Source organism: Eubalaena glacialis, chromosome 5 (genome assembly GCF_028564815.1).
Source record: "Eubalaena glacialis isolate mEubGla1 chromosome 5, mEubGla1.1.hap2.+ XY, whole genome shotgun sequence".
Taxonomy (NCBI): domain Eukaryota; kingdom Metazoa; phylum Chordata; class Mammalia; order Artiodactyla; family Balaenidae; genus Eubalaena; species Eubalaena glacialis.
Window position 1 is genome coordinate 67,116,691 of NC_083720.1, and position 20,438 is coordinate 67,137,128.

General features: G+C 35.0%; 1 protein-coding gene across 1 annotated transcript in view; it reads left to right on the forward strand.

Annotated features, from left to right (window-relative positions):
- NSUN7 (NOP2/Sun RNA methyltransferase family member 7) overlaps positions 1-20,438 on the forward strand; it is a 58,046-nt gene that overhangs the window by 13,420 nt on the left and 24,188 nt on the right. Inside the window, exons 2-7 of the mRNA XM_061191337.1 lie at positions 197-255; positions 960-1,090; positions 9,115-9,267; positions 9,608-9,791; positions 10,944-11,154; positions 18,007-18,150. Of these exons, the coding sequence (XP_061047320.1) occupies positions 197-255; positions 960-1,090; positions 9,115-9,267; positions 9,608-9,791; positions 10,944-11,154; positions 18,007-18,150 (882 nt within the window). The remainder of the gene's footprint in view (positions 1-196; positions 256-959; positions 1,091-9,114; positions 9,268-9,607; positions 9,792-10,943; positions 11,155-18,006; positions 18,151-20,438) is intronic.

The following is a 20,438-nucleotide window of genomic DNA, read 5'->3' on the forward strand; positions in this document are numbered from 1 at the left end:
CACAGGGGTCCAGGATTCATAAAGATTACAAATATTTCATCATGTCATTGTAATTTGAGTCTTTATCAAGAATTAGGTATGTTTTAGATATGAAAGTAAAAGTATTTTATAGCATTGTCCAAAGTGTATTTTGATTCCAAGGTTTTCATTTTCAGCTTTGGAATTTTCAGTAACAGACATTTTCCTTGTCTTGTAGTTCAAGATATTTTGGAAACTATATTAATAGACAGCTATATCTTCCCAAGCACCACAATAGTAAGTGTATAACTTTTATATAATTACCTGTCTTGTGGTTGTTATTTAGAAAGTACTAAAAAGCCTTCAGATTTAAATAACTAGTTTGTTTAACGCTGAGACTTCTTCAAAACACATCCTTAACTCTCATACTTCTAAGGCTTCTAATATAGATCCTACTCCTTTCATTTTGATGAATCTGCCAGAAATTGTCCTTTTTGAAAGGTTTATTTTTTATTGGATTTTTTTTCTAGTTTGCAGTCCTTTTTTTCTTTTATTTATGTATGTATGCATTTATTTATTTATTTTTGGCTGCGTTGGGTCTTCGTTGCTGTGCACGGGCTTTCTCTAGTTGTGGCGAGTGGGGACTACTCTTCGTTGCAGTGCGTGAGCTTCTCATTACGGTGGCTTCTCTTGTTGTGGAGCACGGGCTCTAGGAGCGCGTGCTTTAGCAGTTGTGGTGCATGGGCTTAGTTGCTCCGCGGCATGTGGGATCTTCCTGGACCGAGGCTCAACCTGTGTCCCCTGCATTGGCAGGCGGATTCTTAACCACTGTGCTACCAGGGAAGTCCCTTTGCAGTCCTCTTCTATCTCCCAGTTCAACAAGACTATGTAAAAATAGTCATATTTTTATGACTGCTCTCTTACGAAAAACAATGGAATGGAAAATATTGCTATTAGATATTGTTTGTATGCTTTTCTTTATGTGTGTTTCCCCTTGGTAGCCAGATCATTTGAACAGTCTTATCATTGTGATGCTGTATGATTTCCAAGATAGAAAATTTCAAGCTCGTCTCCTTTCTGATAATGAAGAGTCTATAGCGGATGTTCTAGAAGTAGAGAACCTTCTTAACAGGTAATTGTAAAGGTGAAAACAATGTTTTATATGAAATCATTATTGGTATTTTCACTGGTGAAATTGTATACAATATGATGTGTAGATAAGTGTTAAAATTTTATAGAGAAAAAATATAAAAGTTCATAAGTTTCTTGAGTTCCTTTACAAACAAATCTTGAACAGGGTAAATATTCTGCTTAAATTCAAGTTGTTTTTCAAAGCTTGAATTGTAAGATCCAACTTGTAAGTATTTGGAAAATGATGAAAAATTCCTGACAATTTTTAGCACATACTTAAGTTACACTTCATTTGAAACAGCTATTATTTGTTTACCTGGCTTTGTTTATAGCTCTTTAAAAAAAATCTAACATGTATCAAACAAGAAAATTCCAACAGTAGATAAGAACCTATCACTCTTCCAAGTTGAAAAAAAAAATCTACAACTTCATGTTAGTAGTTAAGAACAAAACTAACATGTTTTAAATTTGTTTTCCTTTTATCCTAAATATCAGCAGAAACCTAGTATGGGGATAATAATAGCATCTGCCTAAAAAGGTCGTTGGGAGAAGTAATTAAACTAATGCATATAAAATGCTGAGCTTAGAGTCAGACACTTAGTAGATGGTCAATCAGTGTTAAATGCTACTGTTGTTAGGGCTTTTGTTATTATATCGTTGAACCTTAATAGAAAGCACAGTATAGCGACAACAGCAATCTTGTAGGAAGATTTTTACCACGTGAATAATCTGAAACAGTTGTCATATCTCATTTTATATTATTATGGGAAACTCAAGCAGTTTCACTTACAGTATTGAAGGTTGAGACCAGAGGACTCACGTAATGGAGTTATAGTAATAACTTACCTTTATTGAACACTTAATATGTATCAATCACTGTTATAAGAAGCTCTTTACATAACAACTCTTTGAGATAGATATTGTTACCAACCTGTATTTTTACACATGGGAAAACTGAGGCACAGACATATTAAAGGACCCTGCCTAATGCCATAGAGCTAGATGGGAGTAGCCAGAATACACATTCAGGAATGCTGACTCTAGAGCCCAGGATTTAACCATTTATATGCTACTACTCCTTCCACTTAAGATAGTGAGTGGTGGCTAAAGTACTCTAGAAGATGAAAGATATGACATAGTCATATCTCATGTCACTTGTAGCCATGAGAAATTTGGAGATGGAGGAAAGCAAAAGCAATCAGATGTATGTACCCTCTGTGTTAGATAAGTAAGGATCTTGCCCCTGATTACTGCAGAGGTTTCTGGGCAACTACTTCACCCCCCGTACCAGTACCGGGCAACCTGCCTCTGAGGACGGGCACCCACGATGGGTGCAGATACATCAGAGAAAGGTTGGTGGGGCAGTATGCTGTGGGACAGGCTCTGAGTTTCAGCTTTCCTGAGCTGCTCTCAGTTTCTGTTTGACTTAGTCAGGACTCAGGAGATGTTCATGGAAGTCTCAACTTAGTCTCAGTGAGCATAATGGGAGCTGAGGTTAGGAAAGCCACAGGGCTCCAACCAAGTAAGAAAGACCAGACTGTGGTTTCGTGAGCAGCAGATTTTTAGCTGAGAATGTTAGCAAGCCAGGCAGGAAATAGGACAAGCAAAGGCCATGGCTCAGGAGGCCAGAGGAACCAGAAGATATTACTGTCTAAGGTTCCTGATTCTCCATATATTTCCCTTTCCCCATAATACATACCATGCTACCTCCTGCCTTGACACACATCTGGTTCCATTCTTGTCAGTGCAAGAAACTGTCAGTGCCGTTTTTCCCCCTACCCAAACCAATAGAGCTTCATATAATGCAGGTCTTATTCCCACATTAATAAGTTATTTCATATCCAATTCATGCTATACTGAATTCATAATATGCTATAGGAGAAATGCGTGTATTTAGTGATTGAATTGCAGAGAACAGTAGTGCAGTATACTTATATAAAGATAACACTGAAAAAATACATGTATAATGATAAAGATAATGCTGAGAAAATACATGTATAAAGATAACACTAAAGGGTTTTAATCAAGAGTCTCAGCTTTCAAGTAATAGAAGCCATCTTCAGTTAGCCTGAGCAAAATGGAATATGTTCTTATAAAGATATTGGAATGTCTCATGCAACTCAGAGACTCAGGAATAGGATGAAAGCAAGAACTGGAAAGATGTCAGGACCTTCTTTATCTCTGCTTCTTTGTCTCTTTATCTTTTTAACTCTGCTTCTCTCTTAATATCTGCTTCATTCTTTTTTTCTCTGCAGATCTGCCTTCTCTGCTTCTCTAGTCTACATGGAGAAAGCCCTACTATTGCACTCCAGGTCTTGAGCTTACTTGTTACAGTTGTATGTTAGTTTCTTCACTTAGACTAACTTATTGTCTCTAACCCCAATTCTAAATTATAATCCCTCCCCTGGGAATTTGATTGGCTCCATGTAGGTCAGGTGCATTCCCCTGGGCCAATTCCCCATAGCCAATGGAGCAGAATTCTGAACTGAGACAGAATGGTAGCGACCAACCTCTGTAGATCATCTGTGGCTTGGGGCTGGGCACTGTTGTCCCCAGGGAAATAGAATCATTGTAAGCTTGAAGTATACTTTAGTTATGTTTCTACCAAGAAGATGAAGACTAATTTTAAGAGGTGATAGAAGTAATTATTTAGCAAGAAATTGAATGAGAATTATTTCCTCCTTATGAAAATTGTGTTTGATCTTTGTTGTTATTGTCTCTTCCAGAGATCCTTGTGTTTTATCACTCTATATACCAACTTGTATCTTTTTTTTTTTTAATTTTCTTTTATTTATTTTTTTATACAGCAGGTTCTTATTAGTCCAACTTGTTCTTTTTCTTCATTTGTTCATAGCTTTAGAGATATAATCCAATATGACACCTATTATCATTTTTGACATATGCAAGGTCTTTAAGAACTCATTCCTTGTACAAAATGCAACTATATTTTAAATACTATGTCACTGGGTTAAATAAAAGGAGACCACAGCTTCCTCCTTTCTTACTCCCCCCTGCCTTACACTAGCCCAAGAATCTGATTCTGCCAAATAATTTGTTGGGCTTTGGTGAGGCAGAATTGGAGAATGGGCAGTGAAAGAGTAGAGAGGCAGAAGAGAGGAAAAACTTAGTAGTCCATCCTCCCAAACCACCCAAAACTGTCCTGAAACCTTCCCCATTACAATTAAGGCACCACCAGCTTCTTAGATATCATCCTTGATTCCTCTTTCCTCCCCTCCCCGGTGCCCATACCACACCTAATACATCAAGTTCTGTAATTCCAATTGGAAAACATATGCTGAATGTGTCTACTTGTTTCCATTTCCACTCCTACTGTCCAAATCCAAGCCACTATAATGTGTCACTTGGACTACTGCAATAGTAGTCCTCCTTCCCTGCCTGTAACTCTTACTTTTTCACAGTCTGTTCCACATGGCAGGTAAAGTGATATTTTTTAAAAAGTGATTATATAGTCATGACAGAGTATCTAGGATCAAACTATATTCCTCCTGTAAACAACTAGATGGACAAAATATATGAGGCAAAGATTTTGGACATTAGACAAAAAGCAGCACAGAATTTTGATCCTTGAGAGAATGAAAACAAATGAGGTGAGCCCTAGAATAGTCCTGGCTATATGCCTACAGGTACTTTCCAACTGCAGTGCAGGAAGGAGCATCTCAAGAGGAAAACTGTAGTCTTACTAAATTAAGGAAACAGAGATCAGAGTTTTGGGATGAGCATCTGAAATGATCATTTTTTTTTCCTTTATTCTATTAATGTGGTAAGGTAATTCACATTGAATGATTTATGAATGTTAAAACCAACCATGGATTTTTGGGATAAATCACATTTGCTTGGATATATCCCTTTTCTTCTATTCCTCAGTTTTCTCATTCACATAATGCTCCAGGGTTTCTCATTTGCTGAAATGCTCCCTAAACACTTGTTCATGGGTTTTTGTCTCTCATATTCTCTCCACCCCTTCTTTGGAAACTCTTAGCCCATTTCACTTAGTGAATATTCTGAAACAGTTGTCAGTATGATGTCTGATTTTATCTTTGTATGGGAAATTCAAGCAGTTCACTGAAGATTATCCTTTGGCATTAAGAAAATATTCAATTTATATTTAAACAGAACCATATTTCTTTTGTGTTAGGCATTACTAATGGCACTCCAAAACTTGAGATATTTTGGGAATTCCCTGGCAGTCCAGTGGTTAGGACTCGGCACTTTCACTGCGGAGGGCCTGGGTTCAATCCCTGGTCAGGGAACTAAGATTCCACAAGCCATGTGGTGTGGCCAAAACAAAACAAAACAAAAACAAAAAGCAAAACAAACCAACAACAACAAAAAAAACTTGAAATATTTTGTTCATTGTTAGATAAAATTTCTGAAAATTTGAAGCCAAAAAGGAGTAAAACCTTTTTTGTATTAGGTAGGATTCTTTTTTGACAACACACGGGACTCCAACTCAAACTAGATTAGACAAAAGAGAAATTTTATTATAAGGTATCACACGGAAGAATTGAACAATGAGACTTGCAGGAAAGACATTGATGTGGCTATGCTTCTACTAACTAAATCCTGTGGCTCAAGTATCATCAGGACTCTCTTCGACTCTAGTCTCTGCCTCTTTGTGTGCTTTACCTTCATTCTTGGATCTTTTTTTCTTTTCATAGAATGGGAAACTTGGCTGCTGACTACTCAGGAGCTTTACATCGTGCACAGCACAAAAACTAGAAAGACTGGCTTGACTCTCAGTTGCTACACACAAAAATTCGCTTGACTCTGGTTTGGGTCAAGTGGTCACCCGCTCCCAATCAACTGTAGTCAGGGAGACAGAGTCAGTTAGGAACACCTCCCAAGAAAATTATATGAATGGAGGGAGGAGAGGAACATTTTTCGGAAGAGGGGAAGTTTCTCTTCCCAGAAGGGAAGTGGTGCTTATAATAGAAACCTGTAGGTTTCTGCTGTAAATGGAAACATTGCGCTGTAAATATGCTTTGCTGTTTAACATCTCCATTTTTTACGGTACTCTGCCCTCTGTCTGTATGTCTTTTCTCTTCTTGTGGTCTGGAAAATTCTTGCTCCTCCTTTAATAGTTCAGGTTTCTTCTCTTGGAAGTCCCTTTAGGCTGATTTTGTTCTTCTTCCAATACATTTACTCTCTTCTTTATCTATGTATCTTATAACATTAACCATGTTGAGCTATAATTATTTGTTTATATGTCTGTTTTACCACCTAATTGTAAATTACTTAAGGGTAGAAACTATCTTTTGATCTTTATAGCTCAGGTCTGATAACAGTACTTGATTAATACTAGTAATAAAAGAATAAGCATATTGGACTTCCCTGGTGGTCCAGTGGTAAAGAATCCGCCTTCCACTGCAGGGGACACGGGTTCAATCCCTGGTCGGGGAACTAAGATCCCACATGCCGCGGGGCAACTAAGCCCGCGCGCCACAACTAAAGAGCCCACACGCTCTGGAGCCCACACGCCACAACTAGAGAAGAGAAAACCCACATGCCACAACTAGAGAGAAGCCCATGCGCTGCAACAAAAGATCCCGCATGCCTTAATGCAGATCCCGTGTGCCTCAACTAAAACCTGACACAGCCAAAAAAAAAAAAGAATAAGCATATTAATCATTATCATTTCTTGAATAACTTAACTTTAAATACATTCAGAAGTATCTTTGCAACCATTCTATAAGTTAGATACTACTTCTTAATTCCTAGAGCTTAGAGAAGCTAAGTAACTTGTCTAAAGTCACATAGCTAGTAATTAGTGGAACCAGAATCTGAACCCAGGTAATCTGATTGCAGAGTCCAAACCATACTGGCTGGAGAGACAGAGGAACAGCAAAGTAGAGAAAGAGGGGAATGGATGTGGCATGTAAGCAAGAGTGGCAAATAGCTCAGTGTGTGACTAGAGGTAGATTTATGGATGGGAGTGGTGAGAATTGAGAAAGGAAGAGTTGGTTCAGGTTAAATTATTAATATCCTTGTGTGTCCTGATAAAGAGTTTGGATTCTGGCCTGTAGCTAATGGGTTCATTTAAGATTTAAGCTTAGGAATTATATAACTACAATTTAACATACAGAAAGAAAGCTCTGGCTACATGTATAACAGGGATGCTGATAAAAAGATAATTAAGCAACTCTCTGCCATAACACAAATTGTAGCAGGAGATGGAGTTCTGGATCAAGAATGTTGGGAAAGGCTGTTTTTGCTTCCATTTTCATCACTGCAGTCTACCTTAAAGCTATGGAAGTTTTTTTAGTAATCACAGGATATTTTATTTATGGAAGTGATATATCTGGTTATCCTAATAGCATTTGGATTTGGTCTTTGTCCTCAATCTGATACTGTATGTTTATATAAGAATCTTTATAACTGTACATATACTTCAAGTTACTTTTTATATGATTAAATTATATTAAAATTCACAGTCCAAAATGTTTGCTATCTGGGTTTTGGAAAATCTTTTTTCCCTATACTCCCTGTATATACACAACACATACATTTTTCTAGGCTTCATATCTCTGATCTTTATATTTAATGATTGAATAATTGTCAGTAGCATTTATTATGGTAAATTTGAACTACGTAGGTATTTGGAAGGACTGTTTAGTCAAAAATAGTCTGTTCTCAGAAACATCTCAGTGTATAATATAGAACAGTAACTCATCCCCTTTTTATTAATTGATTCTTCTATGTGCATTAATATATAATTATTTTTAATGTCCCTTGCTGTAGCTCTATGACATTAGGACATAGCACTACACAAATCTAATTCTTTTTTTAAATTAAATTAAATTTATTTATTTGGTTGCACTGGGTCTTAGTTGCAGCACACAGACTCCTTAGTTGTGGCATGTGAACTCTTAGTTGTGGCATGCATGTAGGATCTAGTTCCCTGACCAGAGATTGAACCTGGGCCCCCTGCATTGGCAGCGCGGAGTCTTATCCACTGTGCCACCAGGGAAGTTCCCACAAATCTAATTCTATGATAGCCCCAGAAGGCTTAATGTTTGATAACCCTTCCCTCTCCCCCCCTCCACAAGTGCCCCTGTGTTCTCATCCTCCCTCCCTCCCTCCCTCTCTCCCTCTCTCCCTCCCCCTCCACCCCCTGCTCTCGCTCTCTGTCTCTATCTCTATCTTAATAAGCTTTCTGCAGCCACATACACCACTCTCAAGGAACTTGACTTTTTGTGGCATCTCTTCCTCATTTCTCATTCAAGGTTATCCTTGTGGTTAATTATTCAATTAGATTCCTATTGTGAAAATGCTATGAATATAGGTCAAGAGTAAGTCCTGTATTCTCATTTATTAAAAATTTGGGCTATGACATTAAAAAAAAATCATTGGGTTTTCATGGTTATGCTAACCAGTTCTTGTTTTTCTTTTCTTTTATTTGGAACTTTGAGGTATGGGATAGTCAGAACTGGGAAGGACTTGATACAGATTCATGAAAGTTCCTTAATCTTATCAAGAGTACACTGTTGCCATCTCTGATAATAATAACTGACCTATAATGAGTGCCTGCCATGTGCTAGGCACTGTGCTAAGTATTTTACACACATGATATTAATCACCACATTAATTGCAAGGTGAGCTGATCACATTTTACAGATGAGAAAACTGAGGCTGATGAGAGATTCAGTATCACACCTGAGGTCACACAGCTAGTAAGTGACAGCCTGAATTTAACTTCAAGTTTGTCTGACTCTAAATCCTACACCTTTTTCACTACATAAAATTTGTCTCTCAGCCAGCAATTGTTTTAAATATTTGAGGAGATACACAACTATACAGAGACATCAAAAACTGAAAAAAAGAAGCAGGATTATTGGATTTCCATTTTTAAATATGGCAAATTTTAGTTTTAGACTTCAAAAATTTGAAATAGAATTATAGAAGTATTTGTTAAAATTCTAAATCTAATTGTTAATGTTTCTAGTGGAAAACTGATAGTCTTGTCTTCAATGCAGTACTTACCAAGAATGGATTTTCTATTTCTAGTTTTAAGACAAAATTGGCTGCGGCATTGGCAAGATGTCGAATCAAACATGATGCCCTTTCAATTTACCACATTCTTCCAGAAACAGTTAGGAACCAGGAACTAAGGGCCTCAACTTTGCCACTTTATGCTTGGATAAATACTTGTAAAATCAGGTAAGATTTCTAATCAAATTCTTTATTTAAGTCACTTGCCTTTCAAAATAATGTGATAAGAAATATTACCTTTTTAATGGATGGGGGGCTCATCTGGGGAAGTGATTGGGGAATCATAGTTTAGTTCAGGATTTTATCACTAGATTACCGAAAGTAATTACATAAATGTGTTAACTTTCTTGTCTCTGTTTTTCATCTTATTGTTGGCTAAAATTATAAGTTCCATTAGATGCAATATATGCAGTGATATTTTTATTTATTGTAGGAAAAAGATTCTAGTGTTAAATACACTTTTGATGTATTATATTTGTAATTAAAACCTAATGTTATATATTTACAGCCCTGAAGAAGTTTATCATAGTTTGAAGAAAAAAGGCTATAATAAAGTCAAATCTGTGTTGCATATTGATAATAAAGTCTTTGCTGTGGATCAACATTGCTATGATGTCTTAATTTTTCCATCTCATCTTAAAAGTGATCTTCTAAATATAGATCTTTTCAAAGATTATAAACTTGTATTTCAGGTAAACTAACACTTACTTTCATTGTGATTCTCAATAATCCTGCTCACCCAGAGAATTCCTCCACTTAAAAATAAAACCTAACAAATTGGTTATATTTTGTATAGGTTATCAAGGAGGTTTATAAGGCCTAATTTTCACCTTGAATAAAATTAATACCCCTACAATCCGTTTTCATTTTATACTTTGGCATTTTTGCCCCATGTGAAGTGGGCATATTGTAAAGAACATATTCTCCTTCCTAGACACCATAGATGGGGGAACTCTTATTGCCTACAGCTAAAAGGCTATATTTTTCTCTCCCAAGGGAGGATTCAAGAGAGGGCACAATGATTCCTTTTCTTCTTTCCATTTCTGGGGAAGATGCTAGTGCCATCCTGCATTTGAAAATGCAATGTGTAATACTTTCCCATTATCTCTTTACTATATTCCTACAGCTTTGATTTGTAAGATGTGTATGTATAAATGGCTACCAATGCAGGAAGAGAATGTGAGGTATAATGTGGTTTCAAGAGAATGAAAAATTAAAAGAAATCAGGTTAAATTAATTTTTATGTCCTTAGATTCCAGTTCTTGCCTCAGATTCACCTTGGTTTTGTAAGGTTTATTCCTTCATAGTACCTGCATTCTTGGGCAGAGTCTCTTGGCCTTATTTTGTTGTGACATCTTGTTGAGCACTGAGATCAGTTGCAGAAACTCATCTGTCCAGCCCCCTTTTATAAGCTTGTCAACCATCTTACTTTTAATCTCTGTGAGCTAGCAGCCATTTAGATGACAGTGTAATGGGGAAGAAAGAATGGCAGTAGCAAATGGGTGCATTTTCATGAAGGCTTAAGAATGGGAGCTAAGGCAGGACATCAGTAATCTGTTAATCATATTTTGGGGATTTTGGCATTGCCTTATCACTGTATAAAAGTTAAATGATAACAGTCATAATTTAGGCTAAACAAAGTTAGGGTATTGTTTTAAATCAGTTTATATCAGTTATCTTTGTTAAGTTTATATTTTAACATATGTTAAGATGTTTTAAACTCGAATGCGTTAGGTATCTCTTCAGAATTTCTGCCAATACTTTGTTTTACCTAAGGCAAAAAGAAGTCAGTACATGCTTCTAGTCAAACCCTTCGAAATTCTAATTGTACCATTATCTTGTAGGACAAATCTCGAAGTCTCGCTGTCCATTCTGTAAAGGCTTTATTAAATATGGATGATGATATCTTAATGGTCAATACAGGTTCGTGGTACACAGTTGCCCATATGTCAATCTTAACAAATAATAATACCTCAAAAATATTTGTGTGTGGAGTACAATCACAAGCTAAGGATCCTGACCTGAAGAACCTTTTCACAAAAATGGGATGTAAAAGTATGTACAAATATTTATTTGTTTGGTGGTAATGTTCTGTAAGATTTAGAAATGTTAAAAATATTTGAATTTATCTCTCATAATATAAAACTCTATATATGAACTATACTCCTAAAATCCCTGCTAATCTGTATTATATCAGGCTGTTCTTGTTGCTTAATATTGGTTAAACAACTGCAGTTTAAATTAATGAATATATTGGCACTTTGGTATATTGCTTGACATTTAACTACTGCATAATTTGAGTTTCAAACAATAATTAAAGTAAGTGGTAGGAATTGTCATCTTTTAATAAATAAGAACACAATCACAGGAGTTCTTAAGGGACAAAGATAATATCTAGGACCAGATGCTAAGTCCTTAGGCTTCTTATTTTTAAAGAATTTTTCCATTGGATCATGATGTGACAAAAGACAACATTTCATTATAGGTTCAGTGAAGCTGAAAAACTAAACGAATCTTCTGACAGATTCACAGGGTCAGCGAGACGATAAGTAGAATTCAGGGCTTGACATGGAGAGGTAGACTGGTAAATATCCAGGATTTCATTGGAGCATAGAAGTATACCCTGGGTATTGATAAGTCCTCTGATGAATTGAAGCCCAAATTCCAGTCATCTCAATTCCCAATTGGATTAAGGTGATCTGGGATTGCCAGAGGCAAAAGTAAATTCTCTCTGGAAGAAAGTAACATCATCCTGGATCTCATATTATCTCCTAATTTTTTTCAAATGCTGTGTCTGGCACTCAAAAAAAAAAAAATCAGACAAAATAGAAGAAAGATGTGAGTGAAATAAAGAGAAAAATACTGCAATAGAAGCAAACCCACAAAAGGTCCAGGTACTGGAGATGTCAGATGTGGACTTTAACTATGATTAATATGCTGAAGAGACTAAATGACAAGCTGCAGATTTCAGCAGAGAACTGGAAACTATAATTTTTAAAAAACTCAGAAGAAAATTCTAGAATTGAAAAATACAATATGTGAAATTAAGAAATAAACAGATAGATTTAACAGTATGTTAAAACTAAAAGAAGGAATAAGTGAACTGATCAGTCAGAAGAAACTATCCAGACTGAAGCATCAGGAGACAAAAGGATGACTAATATGGAAGAGACCATAAAATACACATGAGATTCAGTGATCCAGTGATCTCAGGTATGTTGTGATTGGGAACCCAGAAAGAGAGGAGAAAAGGAAGTGGAAGAAACAATATGTGAAATTCGGACTGGGAGTTTTTAAAAATTGATTAAAGTCACAGATTCAAGAAGCCCTATGAACTCCAATAAAAATAAATGTGTAAAAAACATAGTAGGCACATCATAGCATAATTGCCGAAAACCAAAGACAAAGAACAATGTTCAAAGCAGCCAGGGAGATAATACATATTACTTTCGATAAGATAGCAATAAAACTAAAAATTAACTTTTCAACAGAAACAACTGAGGCCAGAGACAATATCTTCATAGTGCATAAAGAAAATGTCAGGCTAGATTTCTATACTCAGCAAAAATTTCCTTTGAAATAATGGTACTATCAGAAAAAGAGAGTCTGAGTTTGTTACCAGCAGATACACTAAAGGGTTTACTAAAGATTATTGTTTGAGTAGAAGGAATATTATCTCATACAGAAGGTTGTAGATGCTGGAAGAAATGAAGAGCAATGGAAAAGGTTAGTACATAGGTAAATCTAAATAATTGTATTCTAGTGTCTTGTGGGACTGTAAACTTATGTCTTGTGGAGCTAACAATATTTGTGTTATATGTAATTAAAATATATTACAACAATGGCACATAATTTAGAGAAGGAAATGGAATTAATGTGTTCTATCATCCTTGCTTTGTCTAAGAAATGATAAAAGTAGTAAATTATTAAGTCAGTGGTATGTGTTATAATATCAGGGGCAAACAATAAACAAATAATAAAAGAATGTAAAACTAATAGCTAAGGGGGAGGGGTGGAATATGGAATTGGAATCACCATAGTAACGTATAAAAGGCAAGACAAATAGAAAGGAAGTCGGTAGATTAAACTTTTAAAAAAATACGTATTTATAAATCAATAAGTAAACATATTAAATATGCATGACTAAAACTTGAATTACAAGACAAAGAACATCAATACTGGATTTTTAAAGATCAACTTTAAAATGCTATTTATAAGAGATACCCCTTACATAAAAGGATATTCAAAAAAAAAAACTTAGAAGGACAGAAAAAGATATTCAGTGAACATACTAACAAAAAGAGCTACAGACAAAGTACTGTTATGTCAAGAAAACTTACTAGAAATATAGCATGTTTAATTCATCAGGAAAACATACCAGTACTAAGAAGTATGTACATAATAACATAGTCTCAAAATATATAAAGCCACATTATCTAGAATCAGCAGATAAAATGCTCTGTATATAGAAAATTCTAAAGGATCATGAAAAAAATACAGATTTAATGCAATCCCTATAAAAACCCTAGCTGGCTTTTTTGCAGAAATTGACATTCTGTCCTAAAATTCACATGGAAATCCGAGGGACCTGGAGTAGCCAAAGCAGTCTTGAAAAAGAACAAAGTTATAGGACTCACACTTCCTGATTTCAAAATTCACTACACAGCTTTAGTAATCAAGAAATGTGGGACTGGCATAAAGATAAACATGTAGATCAGTGGATAGAATTGAGAATCCAGAAGTAAAATGTTACATTTATGGTCAATTGATTTTTGACAAGTGCTCCAAGACCATTCAACAAGGAAAGAATAGTCTTTTCAATAAATGGTGCTGGGGTAACTGGATATCCACGTGCAAAAGAATGAAGTTGGACCCTTACTTCAAATCATATACAAAAATTAACTCAAACTGGATCAAAGACCTAATTATAAAAGGTAAAACTATAAAACTTCTAGAAGAAAACACAGGGGTAAAACTTTGTGACTTTGAATTTGGCAGTGGTTGTTTAAACACCAAAAGCACAACAAAAGAAAAGATAAATTGAAGTTCATCTAAATGAAAAACTTTTGTTCTTCAAAGGTCACTATCAAGAAAGTGAAAAGACAACCCACAGAATGGGAGAAAATATTTGCAAATCATATATGTAATAAGGGACTTGTATCTAGAATATGTAAACAATAATAAGACATATATCACAATTTAAAAATGGGTAAAGTATATTAATTTAATTCAGCTCTTCAAGAAAAAAGTTTATAAAACAATTCAGTTATTAGTAATGGACAAGGAGATATTACTACAAATCCTAGAGACATTTAAAACATAATAAAAAGATACTATGAGCAAACTTGAACATTTAGATGACATTGGCATATTCCTGGAACAACACAACTTACCAAAACTGGCAGAAGAAGAAATAGAAAATCTGAATACTCTTGTATCTATTAAGATCTTAAACTTAGTAGATATAAATGTCTATTAAATTCATAATTGAAAATCTCCCCACTCACAAAGCAAAAAATTTAAAAACCTTTAGTCCTTTAAGGAAGAAATAAATAATACTCTTTCAGAGAATAGAAAAAGAAGGATTACTTCCCAGTTAATATATAACTTTGATATCAAAAACTTGAAATGGATATTAAAGAAGGAAAATTATAGGCTAGTGCCACTCATTAGCGCATTTGTAAAAATAAGTGTTAGCTAACTGAAATAAGTATTAGCAAACTGTATTTAGAAATATATAAGAATAATAATACATTATAAATAAGCTGGATTCTAGGAATACGAAGTTGGTTTAACTCTTAAAAATAAATTTATGTAATCATGTTAATAGAATAATTTTATGGTCATCTCAATAGATGCAGAAAAGAAATTTGATAAAATTTAACATTCATTCATTATATATATACACAGCAAATATCATACTTGATGGCATGTTTAAAGCTTTCTGGTATCAGGGATTAGATAAGCATGCCTGCCATCACCACTTCTAATCAACATTGTACTGGGAATCATAGGCAGTACAGTAAGGAAGGAAAAGAAGAAATAGAAGATATAAAGATTGGAAAGGAAGAAATAAAATTGTCTTTAATTTATAGGTGACATGATTATATATGTGGAAAATACAAGGTAATCTATAACTAAACTATAGATTTCACGTATGCCTTTTTAAAATTAATTTTTATTGGGGTATAGTTGATTTACAATGTTGTGTTAGTTCCTGCTGTACAGCAAAGTGAATCAGTTACACGTATGACTTTTGCAGTGTTGCTAGATACAAGGTCAGCATACAAATTCAGTTTCTGTACACCAATAACAAAAATTTGAAAATGAAGCAGATACCTTTTACAATGAACAAAAAAACATAAAACATTTAGCAATACATCTAGTAAAAGATGTGTAAGACCTCCTCATAAAACTTATGGAACATTATTGAAAGAAAGAAAGAAGACCTAAATAAATGGAAACAACAGACCATGTTCATGAATTGAAATACTAAATGTCATAAAGATGAGTTTCCTCTCCAAGTTGATCTGTATAGATTCAATTCAATCCTCTTGATGCTACAGGATATTAAGGAAGAGAAGGTCTTTTTAGGTGCTGGGAAAAAATGACCCCTGCTTCACACCATCTACACAAATCTAGAATCTAGAATGTATTATAGGAGAAAACTTCTTGACTGGGGTTGGTAAAGATTTCTTAAACAGGGCACATAAAGCACTCATCATAAAAGAAAAGATTGATAAATTGGACTACAGTAAAATTTTTTAAAATTTAAGGACTTCTATGCATTAAGAGAGTACAAAGGCAAACTGTAGAGAGGGAATATATAAACTGATGAAGAGTTTTTTTTGCCCAGTGTACAAAGAATTCTTACAAATTAACAATAAAAAAGACAGCCCAATTGGAAAATGTACAAGAGACATGACCAGGCATTTCACAAAAGAGGATATACAAACACCAAAAAAACTTACGTAAAAGTACCTTAACCCCATTAGTAATCAGGGAAATGCAGTTCAAATCACAACTTACCACCACATATCCACAGAATGATTAAAATTAAAAAGATGGCAGTACCATGTGCTAGCAAGGTAAGGAGCATTAGGAATGCTCAAACACCATTGATTGGACTGTAAATTTGTACAGTAACTTTGGAAAACTAGCATTAATCACTGAAATTGAAAAAAATACATGCCCTATGATCCAGCACTTCCAGGTTTATTACCCCTTTGAATTTTTACCTAGTTAACCAGAGAGAATAGGAACCACTGGGTAACCAAGCAGTAGAGGAAGGGAAGTTTCTTCTTTTAGAAGCATTCCAGGTGATAAATGAAAAAGGGAAGACGGAAGTAGAATATGATTATTTTGCAACCCCTTTGCTGGTACCATAAAGGCAATTTAATGGATGAATGTGATGCCACTTGTGAAGTAGTTTTGTGCTCCCCACCCACCAAGAAAAAAAAAGAACTTGAATCGAATTAAGCTCTAAAGATCCAGCTACTAATAAACTACACTTTAGGAAAGTAATTAGCAAAATCCAGACTATGGGGAACTCTAGTAGTACAAAAAAAACATGTTTCATTAAGAAATAAATGGTAAGAAAAAATGGAGAGGGTACCTATAAACAAAAAGAAATTTAAAATAAGACATCAACTAATTGCAATGTATGTACCTTATCTAAATCCTGATTTAAACAAACTGTAAAAAAAAATTTGACAAGTGTGAGACTATTGGAAAATTTGAGCCACGATTGTATGCCATTATTATTTGATGATAATAAGGAATTACTTTTTTAAATGTATGGGGTTGTATTTTTAAAGGGGTTCTTATCTTTTAGAGATATATGGTGAAATATTTTATAGATTCAAAATAATATGGGGGAGTGGAAGTGGGTGTGGATATAGATGAAACAAGATGGGGCATGAATGGTTCATTGTTGAAGCACCATAATGGGTACTTGAGAATTTATTACATATTATGTCTATTTTTGACATAATATGTTTAAACTTTTACGATAAAAAGTTAAAAATAGGGGAAAAAAGAAAAAGGCCCACTTGATTAAAAAATTTTTTTCAAAAGAGACAGACTAGAAAGAGGGAAGAATTGATCAGACAAGAGAAGGGTTGTGTAGGGCAATTTCAAGAGCGACTCCTCAGCAGATGAGGGGAATGGGAGCCATTGCAGAAGTGAAGGGGTGGCCCTAAGATAGGGTCACAGATAGTTATAACCTGAGGGAAGGCAGACACTCTTAAATTATAAGGTTCCTGAGGGCCTTTAGACTGTGTCTAAATAAAAATTATAAAATGCTAAATGAAAATATAAATGCTAATAAAAAATTTTTTTCTGGGAAAAATAGAATATAAAAGGGGTTAAAAAATGGGAAGGGGAGAAACCAATACTGAGCATTTGCTGTATACTAGGCACCATGCTAAGCCTAACTACTTTATCTCAATCTTCACTACAATTAGATGAGGTGTGGGCATTATTATCCCATTTTACAAATAAGGAAATTGAGGCTTAGAGAGAATAAGTCACACAGATAGTAAATAGTGAAGTTGGGAGTCAAACTTGGGTATTTCTGCCTCTAAAAGCCATTTCCCTCCACTATACCATACTGCTTTAAATGGAATCTGAAGTTCAGAATGGAAAATTTAAATTATATTTAATGTAGAAGATATTTAAACTTCAAAATCATTCTCTCAAGTAAAGGAGAAAGAACTCTATTAAGAGAATTCACGTATTAACTTTAGGATGTTATCAGAAAATAATCCTCTTTTCTGACTGCATTAAAATGACTTCTTGTGGGGTTGAGGATTTAAAAATGAACAATGATAAATAGATATAATTACATACTGCATTAAGATTTTTAATTAATATTTTAACATACATTTTCTGTGTTTTTTCTCCCAGATATTGAAATACTTCATGAGACATTTATTAATCTTGAATCAAAGGATCATAGGTTACAGAAAGTTAAAGTGATTCTGCTGCTACCTCGTTGTTCAGGACTGGGTGTTAGCAATCCAGTAGAATTTATTTTAAATGAGCATGAAGGTACTTGCTTTAATTTTTAATTTCTAAATTATTGAAATTTTAATATTTTTTAAATGAAATTATTTAAAATCATTAAGATGACATATCAGATACATCTGATTAATGAGTAACTACCATATATAAAGCACTTAATATGGATAAAGTATTTTACATCCATTACCTCATTTAATCTTTATTATACCAGTTCTGTGAGATATGGGCAAGGGGAATATTCAAAATGTTCAATAATTGGAGTGATGTAGGCAATCAGAACAGATGCCAGTATGCTATGCTGGCATATACCAGAGCTCAAAATATAGGCATTAACATTTTTCAGCATTTTATAGATAAAAAAACTGAGACTCAGAAAGATTCATTCATTTTTATAAAGTCACATAACTAGTTGGTAAGAGAGCTAGGATTCAGATTTAGATCTGCCTGACTCTAGAGTCTGTGCTCCAAGATGATCCCAATTAAATCATGATTAGACTATTTCAAACTCAAGACTTCTTTAACCCCCAGTATGTATGTTTTATGATACGAATATCTCAGATTAAATATTCTGAGAATATTTTATTTGCTTCTTTAATAAATTAAGAAATATTATTTAACATTAACATTTATTGAGCACTTATGTATAAGGCACTGAACTAAATGCTTTGCTTGGATTATTTCATCAAATCCTCACAAGAACTCAGTGAATTGGTTACTCATTATTTCTCTTTTATAAATATGGAATCTGAGGCTCAAGAGAGGTTGAAGCCTCTCAGAGTCTTTTGACTAGTAAGTGTCAGAGCCTGGATTCAAACACTACTGCTCTGACTCTAGCCCTTTGAATCATGCTCTTAATCACAGTGTGTTAACTGAAATTGCTTCTTACTCTAATCCCTTGTTTATAGTGAAAGGCATAGATACGGTTAACTAGAATATTAGACAAAGAAGACATTCCACCAACATTCAGAATATGTTGAGTAACTGTTTTCTATTTCTAGCAAGGACAGAATCTAAAATGAAGAAAAAGTAATTGAGGGAAAGAAACTAATATTTATGGAGCGCAACTATGCCCCAGTCAATATCTAGGAAGTGTTCATGCATTATAACTTAATATTCACAATAATTTTGTGAGGATAGTGTTATTTAATTATCTCCATTTTATAAAGGGGAAAAAACCCCCCAAGATTCAGACAAAGTTAGCAAGTTGCCTGAGGTCATGTAGCTAGATTCAAAGCTGGGATTCAAATTCAGATTAGTTAGCACATTCCACTATACTACACTATAGAAAGCATTCCACTATACTACACTATAGAAAGAATTCCACTATACCAGTGGTCCCCAACCTTTTTGGTACCAGGGACTGGTTTCATGGAAGACAGTTTTTCCACGGACCGGTGGTTGGGGTGGGGGGATGGTTTCGGGATGATTCAAGCACACTACATTTTTGTGCGCTTTTTTTTTTTTTTTAATTTTAAAAATTTATTTATTTATTTTTGGCTGTGTTGGGTCTTTGTTGCTGTGCACGGGCTTTCTCTAGTTGTGGCGAGAGGGGTCTACTCTTCGTTGTGGTGCGCGGACTTCTCATTGCGGTGGCTTCTCTTGTTGCGGAGCATGGGTTCAAGGCATGCAGGCTTCAGTAGTTGTGGCACACGGACTCAGTAGTTTTGACTCGTGGGCTCTAGAGTGCAGGTTCAGTAGTTGTGACGCACGGGCTTAGTTGCTCCGCTTAGTTGCTTAGTTGCTCTTAGTTGCTTAGATCTTCCCGGACCAGGGCTCGAACCCGTGTCCCCTGCATTGCCAGGCTGATTCTTAACCACTCTGCCACCAGGGAAGTCCAGCAGGCGGATTCTTAACCACTGCGCCACTAGGGAAGTCCTTATTGTACACTTTATTTCTATTATTGTTACATTGTGATATATAATGAAATAATTATACAACTCACCATAATGCAGAATCAGTGGGAGCCCTGAGCTTGTTTTCCGGCAACTAGATGGTCCCATCTGGGGGTGATGGGAGACAGTGACACCCGACGTGTGTTGCTTATGTCCAGTCTACTCCATAAGATGCAGCTTAATTGTCACTTGCCACTCACTGATAGGGATTTTTTTTTTTAACATCTTTATTGGAGTATAATTGCTTTACAATGGTGTGTTAGTTTCTGCTTTATAACAAAGTGAGTCAGTTATACATATACATATGTTCCCATATATCTTCCCTCTTACGTCTCCCTCCCTCTCACCCTCCCTATCCCACCCCTCTAGGTGGTCACAAAGCACCGAGCTGATCTCCCTGTGCTATGCGGCTGCTTCCCACTA